The sequence below is a fragment of the Leuresthes tenuis genome, unplaced genomic scaffold (genome assembly GCF_036924035.1).
Source record: "Leuresthes tenuis unplaced genomic scaffold, fLeuTen1.0.hap1 SCAF_2, whole genome shotgun sequence".
NCBI lineage: Eukaryota > Metazoa > Chordata > Actinopteri > Atheriniformes > Atherinopsidae > Leuresthes > Leuresthes tenuis.
Genome location: NW_027325356.1, coordinates 38,788,856 through 38,808,033, shown reverse-complemented (window position 1 = coordinate 38,808,033; position 19,178 = coordinate 38,788,856). Strand labels below are relative to the sequence as shown.

Genomic DNA, 19,178 nt, shown 5'->3' with positions numbered 1-19,178 from the left:
TGTTTGATTGTATTGCTGACATTAAGCAGTGGTTGGCCCAAAATTTTCTACATTTAAATGATGACAAAACTGAATGTATTGTGTTTGGGGATACTGTGACGGCTGACTTTAGCACCTTGTCTTCAAAGCTCAGTTTAACCGTCAGAAATCTGGGAGTGACCTTTGACAGTCATCTGAAGTTTGACAAACAAATGTTCTTTTAATGTTTGTTTTTAAAGCTCTTAACGGCCTCGCCCCATTGTATTTATCTGAGCTTTTAACTGTCCGTTATCCTGGTAGAGCTCTGAGGTCAACAAATGCAACTTTTGCTGGAAGTGCCCAGGTCAAAATACAAGCACTGGGGTGACCGAGCCTTTTCCGTTGCTGCCCCCAGGCTCTGGAATAAGCTCCCCCCCAAGATGCGTCTTATTTCTGACCTGGGCCTCTTTAAATCTAGGCTAAAAACCTACTTATTTCAGATGGCTTTTAATACCCAGTAGTATGGTGAAACTTTTATCTTATCTTATTAAATTTTGCTGTATTTTATTGCTTTTACCGTTATTTTATTGTTTTTTACTTATTCTTTTCTTTATTTATTATCTGCTGTAAAGCACTTTGGTACACCGAAATGGATTGTTGTAAAGGGCTGTATAAATAGATTACAATTACATTTACATTTACAAGGTTCTTGGTTCTTGGTTCCATATTGACCATATGTGTGAATGTGGATGGATGTTTTTTCTCTGTGATGGACCCACAGCCCTGAACTAGATTAAACCGGTATAGAAAATGGATGTGTTGGTTATAGTTTGTGTTTGTGTCTACTATATTAACTACAATATTAACAGAATAGTACATACAATTTAAATAAAATCAAGAAATGTAAGAAAAAACACATCATAAATGTGTTTGTGTGACAACCAGCCACAATTTTCAAAAGAATGTGTCATACTAACAGAGTCTGCCCTACCTCCTCACAAAGATTAGACTTTTTGTCTTTATCTTGCTCAGATTTACTGCAAGATTGCTTCTGAAATACTCTTCAACAAGACTCCAAATTTGGTGTTTTAAAGCTAAGTATTGAGCTTTTCAAGAGGATTTCGAGAAGCTTTATGAAGGCCCTTGATTTTCAGTGGATATGGCGATTTTAAACAAAACTGCCTTTGTGGTAGTTTCCACCACACAAAGGAGCATATTTTGCCATGATGACAAGCACTCACGCAGACAGACACATTTCACATGCTGAAAAAAGTTTGGTTGGCAATCACTTGCTGATCAAACAACTAATTATTTGTGTCACAGGACACCTTAGAATATGTTTAGATTTATAATATAGTACCAGATCCTTGACCTGGTTGCCCAACAACTGAACCACGTCATACATGTAGTTCAGTGGCTTATAACTGATCTGTTAAGTATCAGTAACTTGTTTTTTGACAGGCCAGCCACACCTACCAGGAAGTGCAGTTGCATTAGAGGCCACAAAATCTTAATATGTATCAGTCAAATTTGTCGCGAAAGGCGAAAAGATGGTACAATGCGCAAAAATGATCAAGTAAAACGGTGTTCTGGAAACATTCTCCTCCTAGTGTTTGAGTGATGGAGATGTTTCCTGGCCTGAAATCTGAATTTCAGATGATGATGCGCTTGAAGCTGTGTGTTTTCTGTCTCTGATCCTCAAAGCTCAGCCTATCATCGGGCCGACAAATGCCGCGCACACGGGCCAAAAATGCCTCTAATGTGGTGACTTTGAGCTGGGATACCTCGCGTAATAGACACAAGCTGCTTGTCGTGTTGCTCCTCCTCGACAGACTTGTCGATTCGAGAGTGTACAGGGAGTCAAACCGGAAACCAAACTTTTTTCTTCGAACTTTTTTCTCTGAGGCAAAAGAGGAAAACGACCCTTGGTGTCAGAGACTGCACAGTTCCTTATTTCCTACAGTTACGTATGCTGCTAGAAATGTGTCAGTTGCTCATCAACAGGGAACAAGTAAAGCATTTCTGGTGAGAATAAGAGCGACGACGTGTGAGTTTGCGCTAATCCACAGCCACATAACGGATCCTGGTCCTTTATCATGGAAGATGTGAGTAGTCACAATACAATTGTATCTGCTGATTGGGTTTTAGTGACAGTAAAGCATTACTTTTGAGCGGACGTTTACTGTTTGGACAGATTTCAAACAATTGATTGTTTGATGTTGAAAGCCAAGGCAGTATAGTACACTGCAAGGGCGCGACCAACTTAAGAGCAAAGTTAAGGCCCATACAAGTGGTGTCAGTGCGTATTTAAAGCGATATTCATGTGTTGGATGTAATACTAAAAGTTAGCTATCTTTTTATATAGCGATATTAGTTTGTCTGCGAGAGCCAGATTTTTTGGCACTAAGCACCTGCCCACCTGTCAATCTGTTGCATCAACTTGGTCAGATTCACTGAGAAACTCAAAGGAAAGCTGTGAACTCCATTTAAAAATCGTCCATTTTAGCGTAGCGCTGCGTGTGGACGCAAACGCTTAATTCTTCAAACACAAATCAAGACCTGTCCTTCGTCAGAGAGGTCTTTGGGTTATTTCGGTATTATCACTATTTCTATTTAGCTCTCACGTAAATTGCATTTCAACATTGGGCGTTGGGCTACACAGCTAAAAGTTTCTATTTTATAAATGCAATATATTTTTTCGATTGTGCCTCTACTGAATACGTAATGATAGGCTAATGCATCTGGGAGCGTTTTAGCATGACTTCGTACAATTGATATTCCAGCAAGAACAAACAGAAATGTAATTTTATGTAGTCTATTTATTGTTTGGAGTGCTGCTTTCTGCACGTTGAGAGAACAGAGATACAGCTTAAAATAAGTGTCACATTCAACTGAAATTCATTAAAGAAATGACGCGAATACAAAATGTACAGTAAAATGATAACTAATGAGCTGTAGACTTCAATAACAACCTGACATTTTGAGGAAGCGACTTTACTAGAAAAGGGAAGTCAAGCAGAGACATAGTTTGTTACCTTCTGAATGCAGGGAACTTGTTCCATGGACCTTCATCCACTTTGAGAGTAATACTGAAAGTGTAATGTAAAGTACTTCTTTCCGCCAAACAGTCAGTAGCTCGTCTTTAGATGCACTTCTTTTCGAACTGCAGCATCTACCTGCTTTCCTGAACACACTTCTGTCAAGACTTTGTAGGCCATGTAACCTCACAGCTACACACAACATTATTTAAATAGAAATTCTTCCTTTTTCTCACTTGTATCCAACAATATTAAGTGTGTGCTGGCAAGTAGCATGAACAAAGTAATACACTTATCACTGTGACTTGTGTTTCAAATGGAGGATATAAGTCAAGCTGCAATTCCAGTTTTGTGGGTGACTTTGAAACTATTTGCCAGAGATGATCTTCATACAGGAACAACATAAGCTCATTGTCTTGTTTTTGATGGAACTTTGAATTTGAGTACATATTGTGGTGCAGCTGATGGTGGTGGGAAAGTTGTGCACTTTATTTTTATTCCATGTTGGCCTTAGATCAATTAAATGCAACAGCCAACACCATTATAAACTTTGAACATTATTGTAGGTTACAGCATCAACTGTCTGCAGCGGAGCAGCCATGTGTCTGCGATTTGGCTTTTCAATCATACAGAACATCACTTTGGTCAAACAGATTATCGTAGTGATATCATGAAAACCCAACATTTGGGATGTTTTTAGGAATGTACCACTTTTGAATAGGAAGATGTTGATTTTTTTTTTTTTATCCTGGAGTGTATTTTACTTTTATTGGCTGGTTGAACTCACCTTTATTAGTGCAATTCAAGTTTTGAACAGATCATTCAGGACCATAATCATCTGTTGATATGCTATGAACAATAGAAAAATGTACACAATAACTGCAGTGCTTAATTTTTTAGAGACAGTTTTAGCTTGAATGTTGGTTAATATAGTGATTGAGGTGTAACATTTACAAATTGGCTGGCCTTCCTCTGATACCCTCTTATCTATTTTTGTATTTTTAATGTAATTTCTAGCTCTCCTTCTCAGCTTCACTCTGCCCAACTTTTTCATTTTTCACCCAAAAAAACCCTGTGGCCCTTGCATGATGATCATTTGTCTCATCTCTGTGAGTCATCCCTTTATCTCCATTCTGCTGACCAAGAGAGCATATTGTGACGTGTCCCTGACCCTTTCAGCAAAGAGGAAACAGACTGCCGCATTATGTGTCAGGCAGAGAACAATTAACCCTCTCTCTTGATCACTCTGCAATCAAGGCTTCTGCCACACAATGAATGTGTGTGTCATCATACTAGGGCACTGCTGCCAGTTTCGTACCAGAAAAGTGCCTTTTTGAAAAGAAAAAAGTCATTATTGTGAATGACTGCATGTTCTTGCAGGGACAACAAGTACTCAGTTTGTGGAAAGAAGAGCAAAATGTTCTTCAGGAAGATGCTTTGGTCTACCGTGCCAAAAGACAAGGTGAATGTCTCTCATAGGACATTATGTCATCAAATTACATGGAGATACACAGCCAAACACAACAGAGCAAAAAAGTGTGATGTCAAAATTTGACATGGAATGCTGTTGGTTTAATCATCTGGCTTTTATTTTATTTATTTTCATTATTCACTTCAGTTTTATTCATATATTGCCAAATCACAAGAAATGTAAGTTCAAGGCACTTCAAAGAGACAAATATACAATACAATTTATTGTAATGCAGTCAGAAGCCAATCAAATCCAAATCAAACAAATTGAATTCCAAATTAGTCCTAGTCATACAATACCAATTAGAAAAAAAGCAACAGACGACATTGAAACTTCTCTTTAGTCCAGTCCCCGGTCCTGAGTGTGCACAAGGCAAAGGTGGAAAGAACAAAACTCCCTTTTAACAGGAAGAAACCTCCATCAAAACCAGAACCAGCTGGGGTTTGAGAGAACAGGAAAGAGGGGACAACAAGCACCATGACACCATCAAAGGATACCTGTTGAGACAGGGAAACACAAGTTAGTGACAACAATGATGCCATATGTACATGGAGAGTAAAGAGAGCATCCAAGACCTTCATGAGTTTCTATTTTGATGCGTTTGTAAGGTCAATAAAATATTTTGGCCAAGTTTTAAATTTTGCCAAAGGCTCTCTGCTGTTTCAGGCAGCTCTAGTACAACTCCATGATGAAATCAGACTTAAAATCAGCAATGCCACAATGGGGAGGAAGGTGTAGGGGCAAACACTGTGGGTGCATGTGTGACAGCAGAGCACCCACACTCAGTAATGCCACGTGTTTCCAATGGAATGTACAGTAGCTAAAGCATACTAAAAAGTAGATGATGTGACACACTAATTAGCATATTTGTGATGTCAACACAGAGCCCTCCACATCTGTTTGCTTCTCTCCTACTCGTTGTGCTCCCAATATATTGTATATTGATAAAGCAAATTCCCAATCAAAATAATTTTTTTTTTTTCAAATTTTTTTGCCAACTGACTACTTTTCTGTTGTAAGTAGTGAAATTGTAAACTATTTCAACTGTAAAATAGTGACTGAAAAGTAGCTCAGTAAGGGTAGTGAACTCTGTGGAATACAGTGATGCCTAAGTTCTGGGAGACTCAGTAACATTCCTGTGGGATTTGTGGATTCACACCTGCAAGTTTCACAGATGTGACTACATTAAGGCTAAGCATTCACTATCAAAGCATTTCGAGTTTCTGCTCTGCGGTGACAACATTTTGAATCTTTTATTGACTTTCAGTTTTAAGCCTTCAAATGCAGTCCAAGGAGAACATTGCGCATTTGAAAGCAGCGTACAGATGTTGCTGCTGGCTGAGTACAGAGGAAGTCGACAGTGCAGCGGGAGGGGGGGCAGTATAGTATATATAGTATAGTATCGCTGAGGGAGGTGGACATCTAGCAACACTGCACACACTGTACACCTACATAACCATGAATAGACATCACCAGGCAGGTGATATCAATGCAATTTGAGACTGAAGCAGTGGCTGTGAAGAAATTAAACTGCTCATGTCTGTTAGTTGATTGTACTTGTTTGAATGCTATTCTGAAGTCAGTCCAGCTATTAAACCCTTGTTTTTCTTTATCTATTCTTTTTGTTTGTTTTTTATCTTTCTTTGTTTCTGAAAAAACAAGACAAAATGAAAAATGTGTTTTTGGATCTGGAACTTTGACTTTATAGATTAGTTACTGACCAAGGCCTTTAATTATAATAATTTTTATAACTTTGTAAAGCTTATAAAATGTCATTCTCATATGGTAAGTGTGATATATATTATCTCAAGGTTTGCATACTCTGTGAAGGTAGAGATCACGAAGCTGGACTTATTCATGAAAGGAAGCATGTGGGTGTTGATGTGCAGTCTTAGAATGAATAAATGTTCTCGCTTGGTTGTGACAGCTTTCTAAAATTAGATTTCCTCCATGAGTAATTGATCTGTGCAAAACACAATTGTTATCATATCAGCATCTACCATTAGAACCCTTTGCAGAGTTCTGTTGGTCAAAATGAGTCCAGAAAAGAAAGCAAATTCAGTATCATAAAAAAAACTACTTTACAGTAGATGGAAACTCTACATTCATGACTTATACATCTAATTATGAGGAAAGTCAGTCACTTTATCCTGCTAACAAATATAACAGAGCTTCAAGCTGTGGTCTATGGTATGATTTTTAATAGAAAAGGCCTTTTTTTATATATATATAATATAATATATATAATAATATATATAATAATTTATATATATATATATACACATAAGACCAACTTTGAGCATTGTATCTCAAATATTTAATCTTTAATGTAAGTGCTTCTGCCATCCTGCAGTAGTTACGCACCTCCCACTGTACTTCATGTTTAATTTTCAGCATCTTTAAAATACTCAGAGATGTAGGACATTGCATTGCGTTGCATTGGTAGTTGCTTCATCAGATGGTTGCCAGTGTATCGGTGACTTAAGAGATAGTCCCTACTTGGCTGTGGATTTTTACTAATCTGTAGCTCTGTGTTGAACTTGGGATTTTTATTGTAGAGCATTGGACTGTAGCAACACTGGTAGTAGGGACACAAAACAGGAAGTTGGTTGTGACTATGAAGTTAAACATCATTGGAACATTTTTAAATCAGAAATTCTGACTCAGAGTTCATGTTTTTCAGTTAAATTTTTTTAAACTTTTTTGAGTGGCTTTTGTCAGGTGAAAGTGGTTGACATTGCTGATTGCCCAGGAGATCATTTTTCAATTAAGACTAATAACAGATTCACCAAAATTGTCAACTTCCACTGTACTCTTCCTGCTCAACTTGTAGCGGGTTATTGGGGGGTGGGGGGCTTGAGTGAGCTAGTTCAAGCTGGGCTGGTCAGTGGGAAAAATAATGAATGCCAGATGCACCATGACCTAACACTTCATAAAAAACACATGTTTGCTAAAATGTGCGTCCTTGCAAAATAATTTTTCTTCTTTTATGTTTGCATGAGACACCATAGCTTGATATATTTTGATTTTATATCTGCATAACTATTTCTCCGTGCAGTTCTTTTTATCTGCACTGTGGTCAGCATTTGCTCTGTTTTGTGCTCACCACAGTACCACAGACAAGACTGCTAATAGACTGCAGAAATATCTATGGGCTGCATAGATACAACTTTTGACTTCCTGTGCGGGTCCAAAATTGGAGCTCCATAACCTACCATCTGATTTCACAGTACAATAGCCAGTTTTTGCAAGTACTGATGTGTTCCACCTAGCACCACTGCGTTTTTCTATGTTCAGTCCAGTGAAAGGCATGTTTTTTTTTGGCAACTTTGTCTTTCTGCAAAACACTAAGTAGCTCTTTCACACTATTTTTAGGGAGAATTTTCTCTTTTTTGCCTCCTGGTTGTCTTCCTGGCATGTCTCTCATCCCTGTTTGGCATTCCCTGTTTTTTTTCAACTCTATTTGTTTTTACCAAGCTGAGATAACCTCTGAGTTACAGTGAAAGTGGGAATACAGTTAGATGATCTCTCATCTAAAACCAAAACAGAAAAAACATATCTCGTGGAAGTTCCAACAGTAGAAACAACGCCTGTGCCTCTTGTTTTAGTCATCATGGAAAATAAGTATGTGGATTTACACAGGGCCTACCTCGTAAGTCTATATTTGCTCACAGATCAGCAGCTATGTTATGGTCTGCTTAAATAGGTTACACTGGTAACACAGTTTTACTGGAAAAAAGTAACAAAGTACTCAGAGAAACTTCATCCTCTAATATCTTACTTAAAATCCCCATGAAATGGCTAATACAGTGCTATTTGCCTCTGCATATGAACAAGCTTAATGTAAAAACAGAAGTTATTGATGCTGACACCCTCACTAAAAACCTTGGCTTGATTGACACTGGTCACCATTCTGAATCAAATCTGTTGAAATTTGAAAGAAGTACTTAATTGAAAGCAGCATTATCACATGAACTCAAGTGTAGTGTGAGGCAATTGTTCACAGGCACTTTCCAGGAAATAACCCATCTTTCCCAACTCTCTTATTTCAAGAGGTGGGGCACCTCCCTGACAGGGAACTAGTACTGGTACTGCAACTTATAGTACCTACTATATTCATTTGAATATTTTCTTATTCATATGCTTCAACTATGTATTCTTCATTTTTGTCATATTTTATAGCCTATTATGCTTACTCTGACAAACACAGATCAGACTGAGTGTTATTGTTTCATCACAAAGTTGACATATACAAAATATGACAGGAATAGGCTCCATACGACAAAAAGTACACAGAAGTTATTGTAGTCCATTTTAAGATGGTGCAGGTCTCCCTCTACAGTTTTTAGGCTACATGCTAATGCTATTTGTAGGTCTGCTTCATGTGTGCTCATACAAATGTTTTTAGACCCGTTGACACAGGTTGGTTCCGTGAGGAGATGATACAACATTGAGAAATCAACACTGAATAAACGTTTGATTTTCAATCGAAGACGTCGCTGACATATCAATCAGAAATTGATTGACGACCGGTACTGATGGAGTTAACCAAAATTAAAATTTGATTCGATGTTTCCTTGAAAATGCATTTTTTTCTCACAGTCATCTACCACTTAAACTGCTCTCCACCTTTTTAGCTTGATGTGCTCCTCTTCCAGTGACTGGTGTGACTGACTGACTCACTAACGGTAGCGGTAACAACGTCCGACTTGTGTGTGGAAGTTGTTGATGACGCGCAACACGTATGCCCAAACTCTCAAGCTACTGTTTTATTAAACAGTCGCGCTACTCTTGGTTCTTTGAGTATAAAGTCACCTTACGGTTTTGTGGGCGTCCAAGATCATCGTCCTGCAGTCAGTTTCACGTGTAATTTATTTTGAGTTTATATACCACAATTTTAGCAAAAAATAAATAAATAAATAAAATAAAGTACCGAGGACACAACCTCAGTGTCCTCAATGGTTGTTACGGCCTTAAAGGGGAACGCCAGTATTTTTAAACCTAGACCTTGTTTCTGGCATGAAATATGTTTATCCTTCGGAAGATCTTTGTATATCCATATAACGGGAAAGAGCAGGGCATAGAAAATACAGCCTCTAAATATCTAAATAAAGCATTATGTGTCTTTATTTCACCAATACTTTAAGCCGAATGAATGAACGAACGCGTACTTTTGCACTGTTAGCTCATAGGTGCTGTTATGTGGCTACATGCGGCTATAGGAGAGCTAACGGAGGGATTTCTACACAGGCACTCTACTGGGACCACTTCATCCACACGCCCCCCTGGAGCACAGTGTATTTACTTCTTGCTCTGAGACAGTCGGCTAACTCACACTGAGTTTTCCACCGCTAGTTTTGTGCAATAAGTATCGACTTTGAGTAAGATGGACGTTCTTACCGGAATGAATGAGCTGTGCTGCAGCCATGCGTGTCGATGAAGTCGTCCCAGTAGAGGTGTGTGCAGAATGTCAAGAATTAACACTTGCCATTGGTCACATAGTTAGCCTCTCAATGTTTGTCAGGCACACTACTAAAGCTTACAGTGGATGGTAAATTTCATATTTTGTATTTAGTGTCTAATGACAGATTTTAGCAGTATTCTATAACAGTGATGAAAAAACAAATGACAAAATTTTGTGTAGTGTTGGATTACATTGAAGAACACTTAATGATCTGCTCAGGTTTTAGCTGACTGAGGTGAAGAGAGTTTGGTATTGTTTAGTGTTCTGTGAAAAACATGACCAAGACATACAAATCCCTAAAACACACATCTGCATTTTCCTTAAGCTATTTGAAACTATAAAATGGTTCCGTTCCTTTAAGTCCTTTTTACTGTTTCATTATTAATAACACTAGTAAGTGTTATTTACATAACCTGACAGGTGCTGTTTGATCTGTGCCTTAGAGCCCACTCAGCTGCATTAAAAGTGCTGTCACTTACCCCACATCTGTTGAGAAATAGCCATGGAGCAAAACATGTTGGAAGTTGATGTGCAAAGCAAAGCACGAAGTAGATACTGTCAAAAAATGTGATAGTCTGAGGTAAAAGGGAATGTTTCAGATAACTGAACACTGTTTTTGTAATAGCCCTTCAGTGTAAGATAAAGTTGAGGCTTTCATCAGTTGTCGCTCATCCTGGCTCAGAGCCAGTGTAAATCTATTCAGGCTCAGTCTTCTTAGTTCTTGGGAGTAGTTGAGAGAAGTATTTTGTAAATGCAACTTCTGCATAAAAGGTAGGAAATGATTGGTCGCACTTCCCAATACTATTGAAAAGGATCTTGTGATTTTGAACTTTAAAAACTTTAAAACGGTTTGTTTTAAGTGTTATAAAGAGGAAGATATTATTGCCTCACGCATAATGTTATGAATGCAACAACTACCACTACTCACCGACCTCCACTTGCTATTCATGGTCACACATACAAGATGAATTTAGGTTATTAAAGCCTTCCTACAGGGTGATCTCTAAGTCTGTCTCAGCTCAGTCATACATCTTTACCCGTTCTACTCGTAATTTTCCCTTTTACTACCTAATTCTCCCAAGTTTGTCACTGAACCGCAGTTTAAATGTTGTATGTTTTGACTCTGGCAGTGTTGGCTCCACAAGTTAACAGTTATTCCAAGACCTCAAACTACTTCAAAGGTCAACACAGTGTGAAGAACAGTCATATCGATGTGGCACATCTAGGCTCCTGTAACTTCTCTGTGTGAGCTGTTGGCACCAAATGACCTGACACCACCTGATACTAAATGTCTTACTCATATCAATTTAGAGCTGTTTGCACAATTGAAAAATTCAGAATTTATTTGGAAACTGCAATGAATTAGGTCCAATATGCCTCTGTAGTCGCTGTTCACACATGCACATTCTGGTGTAAAGCCTGGGTAGATCTCACAGAGAGAGACACAGCAAGACATGCTGTAAAATGTACACATTGGAAGTTTCAGTGTTTTGTCCAGAGCATGTCAAGTATGATGGACGAGGCTGCCTACATATCTCTAATGACTGTTTTTGTATTGATGTCATTACTGTGTGTAGATGGATGTACCTGCATGTGTAAAAACACTTTTAGACAGATTTATTGTAGTTTCTGATGATTTGATTCTACATGCTAAGGGGTACAATTGAAGAAAAAAAGCAGGGAGCTAACCATAACATTTTTACCGTAGTTCTTTTCATGCAAACAGTTTAACTATGTGCAATAATATAATAATGCTGCTGCTGTAACATAAAAATGTCCCCACTGTGGGACGAATAAAGCAATTATAAAGAATAATAATAAAGAAATTATTCTTAAAAACAGGTATACTGTGTGATCCGAATTTGTAACTTTGACAAAGTGACAGTTATAATAACTATCTGTACCCTGCTATGAGTCTGAGGTGTGAAGAGTTTAACTTCCTTCCTCTCTAACATTTTAGGGTACAAAAGAAGACCCAGCCCAATATAAAGAGCCTAGGTTCCTGAGTAAGGCTGGCTGGGTGAAGAAGGCTCATGGCAGAGTATTGGCAAGCTACAAAGATCGCTACATCCACGTGGAGAAGACAGAGATTGTGGTGTATGAAAATGAAGTAGGTACAGTACAACACTTCCATGCAACAACTGTAAGGACATTGTTTCATTGGTGCATGGCCTACTTTCAGAATAAACCACCAAAGAAGATGGCCTTTTTTACAGCGCACTACATGTTTAAAAGTTGCTAATATTGATCTCTTTCAGGATTTGTCAATAATTGATGATTAAAAAACTGTTGTCAGCTCTATTCTTCAATAGAAATGACAAATTAGGACACCATTTATCTGTAGTCTGTGTTTCAGGACCTGCAAAACTGCCTGGAGAGGCATGACCTGGAAAACTATGATAAATGCCATGAATTAAAGAGCCCTTTCAAGAGGAAGCACAGACTGATACTGATAAGATCGCCAAAGTCTGGAAATAAGGTGAGCTGAGAGATACCCTGTTAGATAGCAGAACTTGTGTTTATGTAATTCAACATGAAATATTAATTAAGGCAGTATTTTAATGTAGTTATGGCCTGCTCACAGGCTTCTACTAATCTGATGAAGCAATAATTAAAGTATAGACTTTAATCTGTTTTACTGGATCAGAAGCACAGTCCAGCTTGGTTTATTATCTTGATATCTTGAATTTACATTAGATACTATACTCATAATGTTGATTGTGACTGTCCCTCATAGCTACTGAATTTAAAACTGACAAATGCTCTGCTTTGTGGAGTTTAACTCATTTTGAATCACTATTCCTGACTTTAATGTGGAACTGTTTTTGGCGAAAAAGCTCTGATCCCAATATTGTCCAATATAATTTTTTTTCTTACATTATACTGTTACATCTATCTCGAAAAGGTGTCAGCAGTGACAGCTGTGGTGATACTGAGCATTTGGGCATAACGTACATTATGAAAGGCAACTGATTATATTTCAACAACAGTATCACAACATATGACTTTTAGCAACAATGTTAATGTTTAAGTTAAACACTAGATAAGTATTGGTATTGAAATAGGTTACAAATGGCATTTTCAATCACCCATATGTCACAACTTAACCTTCTTAACAGTGTCAGGCCGTGACTCACATTTGGGTACATTTGATGCCAGGAACTAGTGCCCACTGGGGTTCCACAGAGGATTACATTTGGTTATTTTCTTTTTGTTGTCTACAAAAAATATTTACTAAATATAATACAACCTGGTGTTTATTTTCTTTGGACAACACAAAAATAATTACATTATTAAAATTACTAAGAGGACTAATCCTACAAACATTTGTGAAAGAATGGATCCCTCCCAGGAGCTCAGTGAATTCCAGCGTGGGACCATGACAGGATGCCACCTGTGCAAGAAGTCCATTTGTGAAATTTCCTGGGTACTAAATATTCCATGGTCAACTGTTAGTTATTATAACAAAGTGGAAGCAACTGGGAACAACAACAACGCAGCCATGAAGGAGTAGGCCACGTAAAATGTCAGAGTGGGGTCAGCGGATGCTGAGGCGCACAGTGCTCAGAGGTCGTCAGCTTTCTGTTGAGTCAGTCGCTACAGACCTCCAAACTTCATGTGGTGATGTGGTCCTAAATCCAATACATATCTGATGTTTTTCAAAGCAACCTCAGTCTGAACGGTCATGTCACATTTCATCCAACTGTCATTGAAGTGAGACAGACGTCTCAATTCTGCGCTGGAGGAGGTGATACACACATTAACTTGTGTAGCATCCATATTTTCTTCTGTAAACGCAACATGCTCCATGTGATAAAACGTCTTCTGTGCATGCGAGTCACTTCAGGGACATAGACTGCTCACACTGGAGTGTGATGGCAGTCACAATTAGATTACACTGTGAACAACCACACAAAAAATTGGAATTGAGCATTAGGACCTGCAGTGTGAACATAGCCTTAGGTCTGGTGGAAAGAACTCTGAATGCTTCAGATACCAAGAGATTTTGGACAATTTCATGCTCCCAGCTTTGTGGAAACAGTTTGAGGATGGCCCCTTCCTGTTCCAACATGACTGCGCACCGCGCAAGGTCCATGAAAAACATGGATGAGCCAGTTTGGTGTGGAAGAACTTGACTGGCCTGCACAGAGTCCTGACCTCAACCCGATAGAACACCTTTGGGATGAATTAAAGCAGAGACTGCGAACCAGGCCTTCCGGCCAACATCAGTGTCTGACCTCACAAATGAGCTTCTGGAAGAATGGTCAAAAATTCCCAGAAACACACTCATAAGCCTTGTGGAAAGCTTGCCCAGAAGAGTTGAAGCTGTTATCGCTGCAAAGGGTGGGCCAACGTCATATTAAACTATCGATTAAGAATAATTGAAGCAGATTATTAAAATTCATGTGGGTGTAAAGGCAGAAGTCCCAACACTTTCGCCAATATACTGTATATCTCCAATAGTAAAGTCTTTCCTTTTTTTTTCTTTTTTTGGAAAAGGAAAAATTAAAACATGAAGATCTTGTTACAAGAGATTACCTTTCAAATTGAAATGCCGTTATTAAACACTACTCATGATATTTAATGTGTTGAACTGTGAGAGCCTGAATCTGTTGATATTTTGTTGTTGTTGTTCCTTGTGAAAGAAGACAGGGTGGTCTGACCAGGAGCTATTTGGCAGCTCATTGCTTTCTCCAGGGTAACCCTGTTCAGCTCTGGTTCTGTGTGGCTAAATGACAGTAAAAAGACATTCTGGAAGCAGCACCAGTGTGCTCCTTAACCAGCACTCTGTACTGTTGTGCCACAGGTCAAATACTTATGCATTACAGAGATGCTGTAAAAAGTTCCTAAATAAATGTAAAGATGGAAATAAAATCCAAATCCAAACTTTATTTAGACATTCACTGGTCTGCTTTATGTGATTTGCAGGTTCATGATGTGAAGTTCCAAGCTCAAACTGCAGAGGAGAAGGAGGCTTGGATTAAAGCCTTCAGTGATGCCATGAATCGTGCAAAGAACAAAGTCTTTGATGAGGTAAACATCTTTCTGATTCACACCCATAATGTCTCTTGATTTTAATCAGTGCCGTCCTGATTTTGTTTAGTTTTTAAAGCTCAAATTGTGTCATACTTAATGCAGGTGAAAGTTGATGAAAGCAGTAATTTAGAGCATGTTACTCGATCAAGGCCTAAAGGGAACCGGAACCGAAGGCCACCAACCAGGATACACATGAAAGAGGTATGCATGTTTTGTGTCAGGTATGCTTGCTGACTGAGCGGCTCCTGCACCACAGTGACACTGAGCAGATTTTAAGTGAGTATGTGTTTGCTTTTTTCACTTTGTACATCTTTTGAGTGAGTGCTGAAGAGGCTAGAGGAGACACACTATGTAACAGTCAGCCACTCAGTAGGAGTACTGATGATTTGATACACTAAACTAAATCACATCTGTTTCTGATATAATGCCACCTTGGTATTTTTAACTGACTTCAAGCATATTGTTTTGCTTCAGCGTTTGAAAGGTACTATCTCGCTGCATTGGTATGAAATGCAGTTATTTTTATTTGCTGTTTATGCAGGTTACCTGTTGTGTTGGTCACTTCTAAATAATGTATATTTTTAGTTATTTATGTTTTAACCTAATATTTTATTAACTAGGTTCTTAGCCTTTTTTGTGGGAGGCATTTACTTTTATTCACAGCAGTCTTCATTCATGTTCTTCATTCTATCACAGACTGTATATTATGATATGATATGCTTGGACTTTTTTTAAAAAGAGTAACACAGAATGTAGACGACAAAGGGAGCATGACACAACTAACACAGTCAGTTTTGCACTGGCCTTAACTGGCCTTCTTGATCGTATACGCCTATATTTGAGAATGTACAATGTATCTTTTAATCTAATTACCTGCCTTGCATTAATGATATCTTTTGATCTTTAGGTTGCTGTTGTGTCATCTGATGGCATCCTGCGTTTGGATCTGGATCTCGAGGATGCAGTGATGCCTAATGGGACCAATCTTACCAATGTGGATGGCACTGAGCCCTCCAAAGAAGCTACAGACCTAACCCCTCGCCCCAACACCAACGAGGCTGCAGAGAAACAGTTAGTGTCAAGTGCTGAGGAGGAGCCTCAGACTGAGCCAGATGCCAGTCCTCAGAAGAAGGTCATCAAGCCCCCCATGCCACCTTCCAAAGAAGCTAAACCCTGTCCAGCAGCTGAGGATGAACTTGATAACAATGATGTACCAGAGAAAAAGGTTTATATATTGTGTTCCACGGTGTGCAGACATATTTGTCATAGTCCCTATGTTTGGACAAAATGGCCTATAACATGTGATTTTTTTTGTTTGTCAAGGTCTTGAAGGCACCTATGCCTCCATCAAAAGGAGCCAAACCCTGTGTCTCACCTGTTCACGAAACTACAGAGGATCAAAAACCTGATGCTAAGAAAAAGACAGGCCCACCACCAACCCCTCCCAACAAACCCAGCTCAAGTAGCTCTCTCAGCAACCTTGCAGAAGCATCTCAGTCCACACCGAGCTCTCACCCTCCTACACCTCCATCCAAGGACAAAAAGCCGACTCATCCTGCTGTGGAGCCTGACAAACAGGTTAAAGGAACCACTGAAGAAAACAAGGAGAAGGAAGAGGACAGTGGAATGGAAACAACGGGAACAGCTAATGAAAGAGATGAGACAGACCAGCTGATTTTTGAAGAAAATGTTTCTCGTTTCAGAAACGACAAACCTGAGAGCCCCAATGCTGAGGGAAAGGTTTCTGATGAAGAATCACTGGAGAATGTAAACTGTGGAATAAAGAAGACCTCTGACAGTCAGCCACAAGAACCTACAGAGCCACAGAGAAAATGCCCGAGTCCTCCTCTAACTTCCAAGAAAAGTCCAGAGAAACTTGTTCAGCCTGACACGCAGGACAAAGAAAACTGCTCAGCTATAACTCATCTTAAAGAGGGATGGGACTCTACTGCCTCTGATACCACAGGCAGTTCTCTTCAAGCACAGGAGGTTCCCGCCCAGAGTGAAGTCCCCTCAGTAGTTGTCTCTCTTGAAGACCCACTCACTGACAGTCTCAGCCTGCTCCATCGCTTGTCTGGGGAGAAGAAAAAGAAGGCAGAGGAGAAATCTGTTGACAGTGGCCAGCACTCAGACGATGAGAGTGAAGGCTCTGGAAGTGAAGACACACTGGCAGCTTCCACAGCTGCGCTCAGAGGAAGCCATGCTGGTCTGGATGTGTTGGATGTCACTGAGGACAAAATTCAGACCTCTGTTAATTTAAGGCCAGCAGCCAAGCTTCAGGCTGGACCGAAGGTCTTTCAATGTCGACGCTCAGAGCCCTCTCATAAACCTCTCAGACCCTCAGCCAAGCCCAGGTCAGCATCTATTGGAGATCTGCTGTCTGAACCCACAGGCTGTTTTCAGCTGGAACAGCCTAGTAGAGCTGAAAATAGAAGCACACCAGTTCCTATTGAGAATGTCATGAAACTTGAGACTGAAGTGGCACTGGAGATGGAGAAGACAAGTGAACTCCTGAGCCAGGCTCAGGGTGAAAGTTTTGGGGAAGGTCTACCTGAGGATCTGCTGGCTAAAGCAATGGAGAAGCTGAAGAAGGCTAACCATGTCCTCATGGAGGTCAAGAAACTGAAACTCACAAGCAGCTCAAGAAACAGGATGAGCTGGTGAATCCCAGTCTGAGCAGATTGACTTGAAATTGACTGATTCTTCAACACTTCACCTGGACACAGTAATTGCCCATCATATATTAGAAACCTTAAGCAGGCCTGTCAAATTTTGATTGTCCCCACATATGATTTTATGTAGGCAGAAGGAATCTGATAGTCAGTAAGAACAGGTTGAGCGTTGCTAAAATGCCCATTTCGACAAATTGGTTACAGTCCTGCCAGTGTCCCCTTGGCATTTGTTTCACTGGAAAAATACATCCTAAAGTCCATTGTTTTTATGGTAAAAGCAAAACATAAAGCTTGAATGGTAAGAGCATTTTTAGTCAAATCACGGAGCTAACATTGGCTTTTTATTCAGCTTATAAGAAAATGTATATACAGTCAGCCGGATGAATGGGAGACCTATTTAGTCTACTTTAGGCTGGAATGAAATATACTGATTCAAAAACAGTTGTTGAGCAGTGAATTGTTATGTTATCATTGTAAACTGCAAATGTGTTTGACGAAACTGGAAAGCAGGTGTAGCACCACCAGGTGAGGGTTCAGGGTTTAGAGAGTGTTCAGTTCATAGACAGAAGTGTGTCACTGAGGGAGCTTTAGCAGCACATTCAACTGTCCGCTCACAATTAAATATGTGCAATTATTTCTAGTTTCTCTGCAATGTAACGCTTATTGTTCCACAGTGTATATGTTTCTGTTTTATATAAAATGATAAATAAAGTTTAGAATAGTTACTTGAAAGGGAAATTGATAACTATTAAGATAATAAATGATGCATGATAAATTACAAAAAAATGGACTTAGCTTTACTACCAAATTAAACAAGTATTTTAGTATTTTAGTTTTTGAGTTTCAGAGGCGTTTTTGTATTTTATATGAGCAAAATTGTACTGTACATACTTTAGAATTATGCTGCAGCATGTCTGCTGCTGATCACAGATGAAGAAAGGTGTTGCTCAGGAGCTCTCAGAGGTTAATGTCTTCAGAGTAATCACACCATTAGAGCAAATCAAAGAATATTTCTATTTCAGTTGTGGGATCACATATTTTAATAGTGATATACAGTATTTTTCATCCTGGTAATGTAGAAAGCACAGCACAATGTGCTTGTAAGAGCTCTGTCTAACACCTTTTACACTTTAATTTGATAGAAATGTGTTATATGTGCTAATATTTCCTGCAATCTGAATCATGAACATATTAATGAGGAATTTGTCATTTTATTGTCCAGTGCTTTTTTAACTGAAGACAATTATGAATATGTCAAAGAGTATGTAAAAATATTTTATAACAGTAGATACACTTTTGTACTCTGATCAAATCTAATACTGCTGAAATAAACAAAGGAAAAACATCTGCTTTTGTCTTTGTAATTACCACAGTTGAATGTTGTACTGCTTTTTTATTTTCTGGATCACTGATAACATTTCGACGACCTTTTCATTTCACTGTTGTCACATTAATTTTTTTCTTAATTATTATGAATACTTATCGTTTTATATATGACATAAGTAGCAAAAAGAAAAAGAATAGTTTGGTTCAACATA

At 38.8% G+C, this 19,178-nt stretch overlaps 2 protein-coding genes and 1 pseudogene across 2 annotated transcripts in view; 1 reads left to right on the top strand and 2 right to left on the bottom strand.

The window, feature by feature from the left end:
* tdp1 (tyrosyl-DNA phosphodiesterase 1) overlaps nt 1–19,178 on the bottom strand; it is a 330,936-nt gene that overhangs the window by 27,865 nt on the left and 283,893 nt on the right. The gene's annotated exons all lie outside the window — the stretch shown is intronic.
* Nucleotides 1–19,178, bottom strand: part of LOC140302299 (uncharacterized) — a 334,032-nt pseudogene that overhangs the window by 217,131 nt on the left and 97,723 nt on the right.
* On the top strand, nt 1,504–18,982 carry plekho2 (pleckstrin homology domain containing, family O member 2). The gene is made up of 7 exons (XM_072381028.1): nt 1,504–2,063; nt 11,892–12,041; nt 12,288–12,410; nt 14,861–14,965; nt 15,071–15,169; nt 15,876–16,193; nt 16,292–18,982. Exons 1-7 carry the CDS (start codon nt 2,055–2,057, stop codon nt 17,630–17,632), a joined length of 2,145 nt encoding a protein of 714 aa, XP_072237129.1. The 5' UTR covers nt 1,504–2,054; the 3' UTR covers nt 17,633–18,982.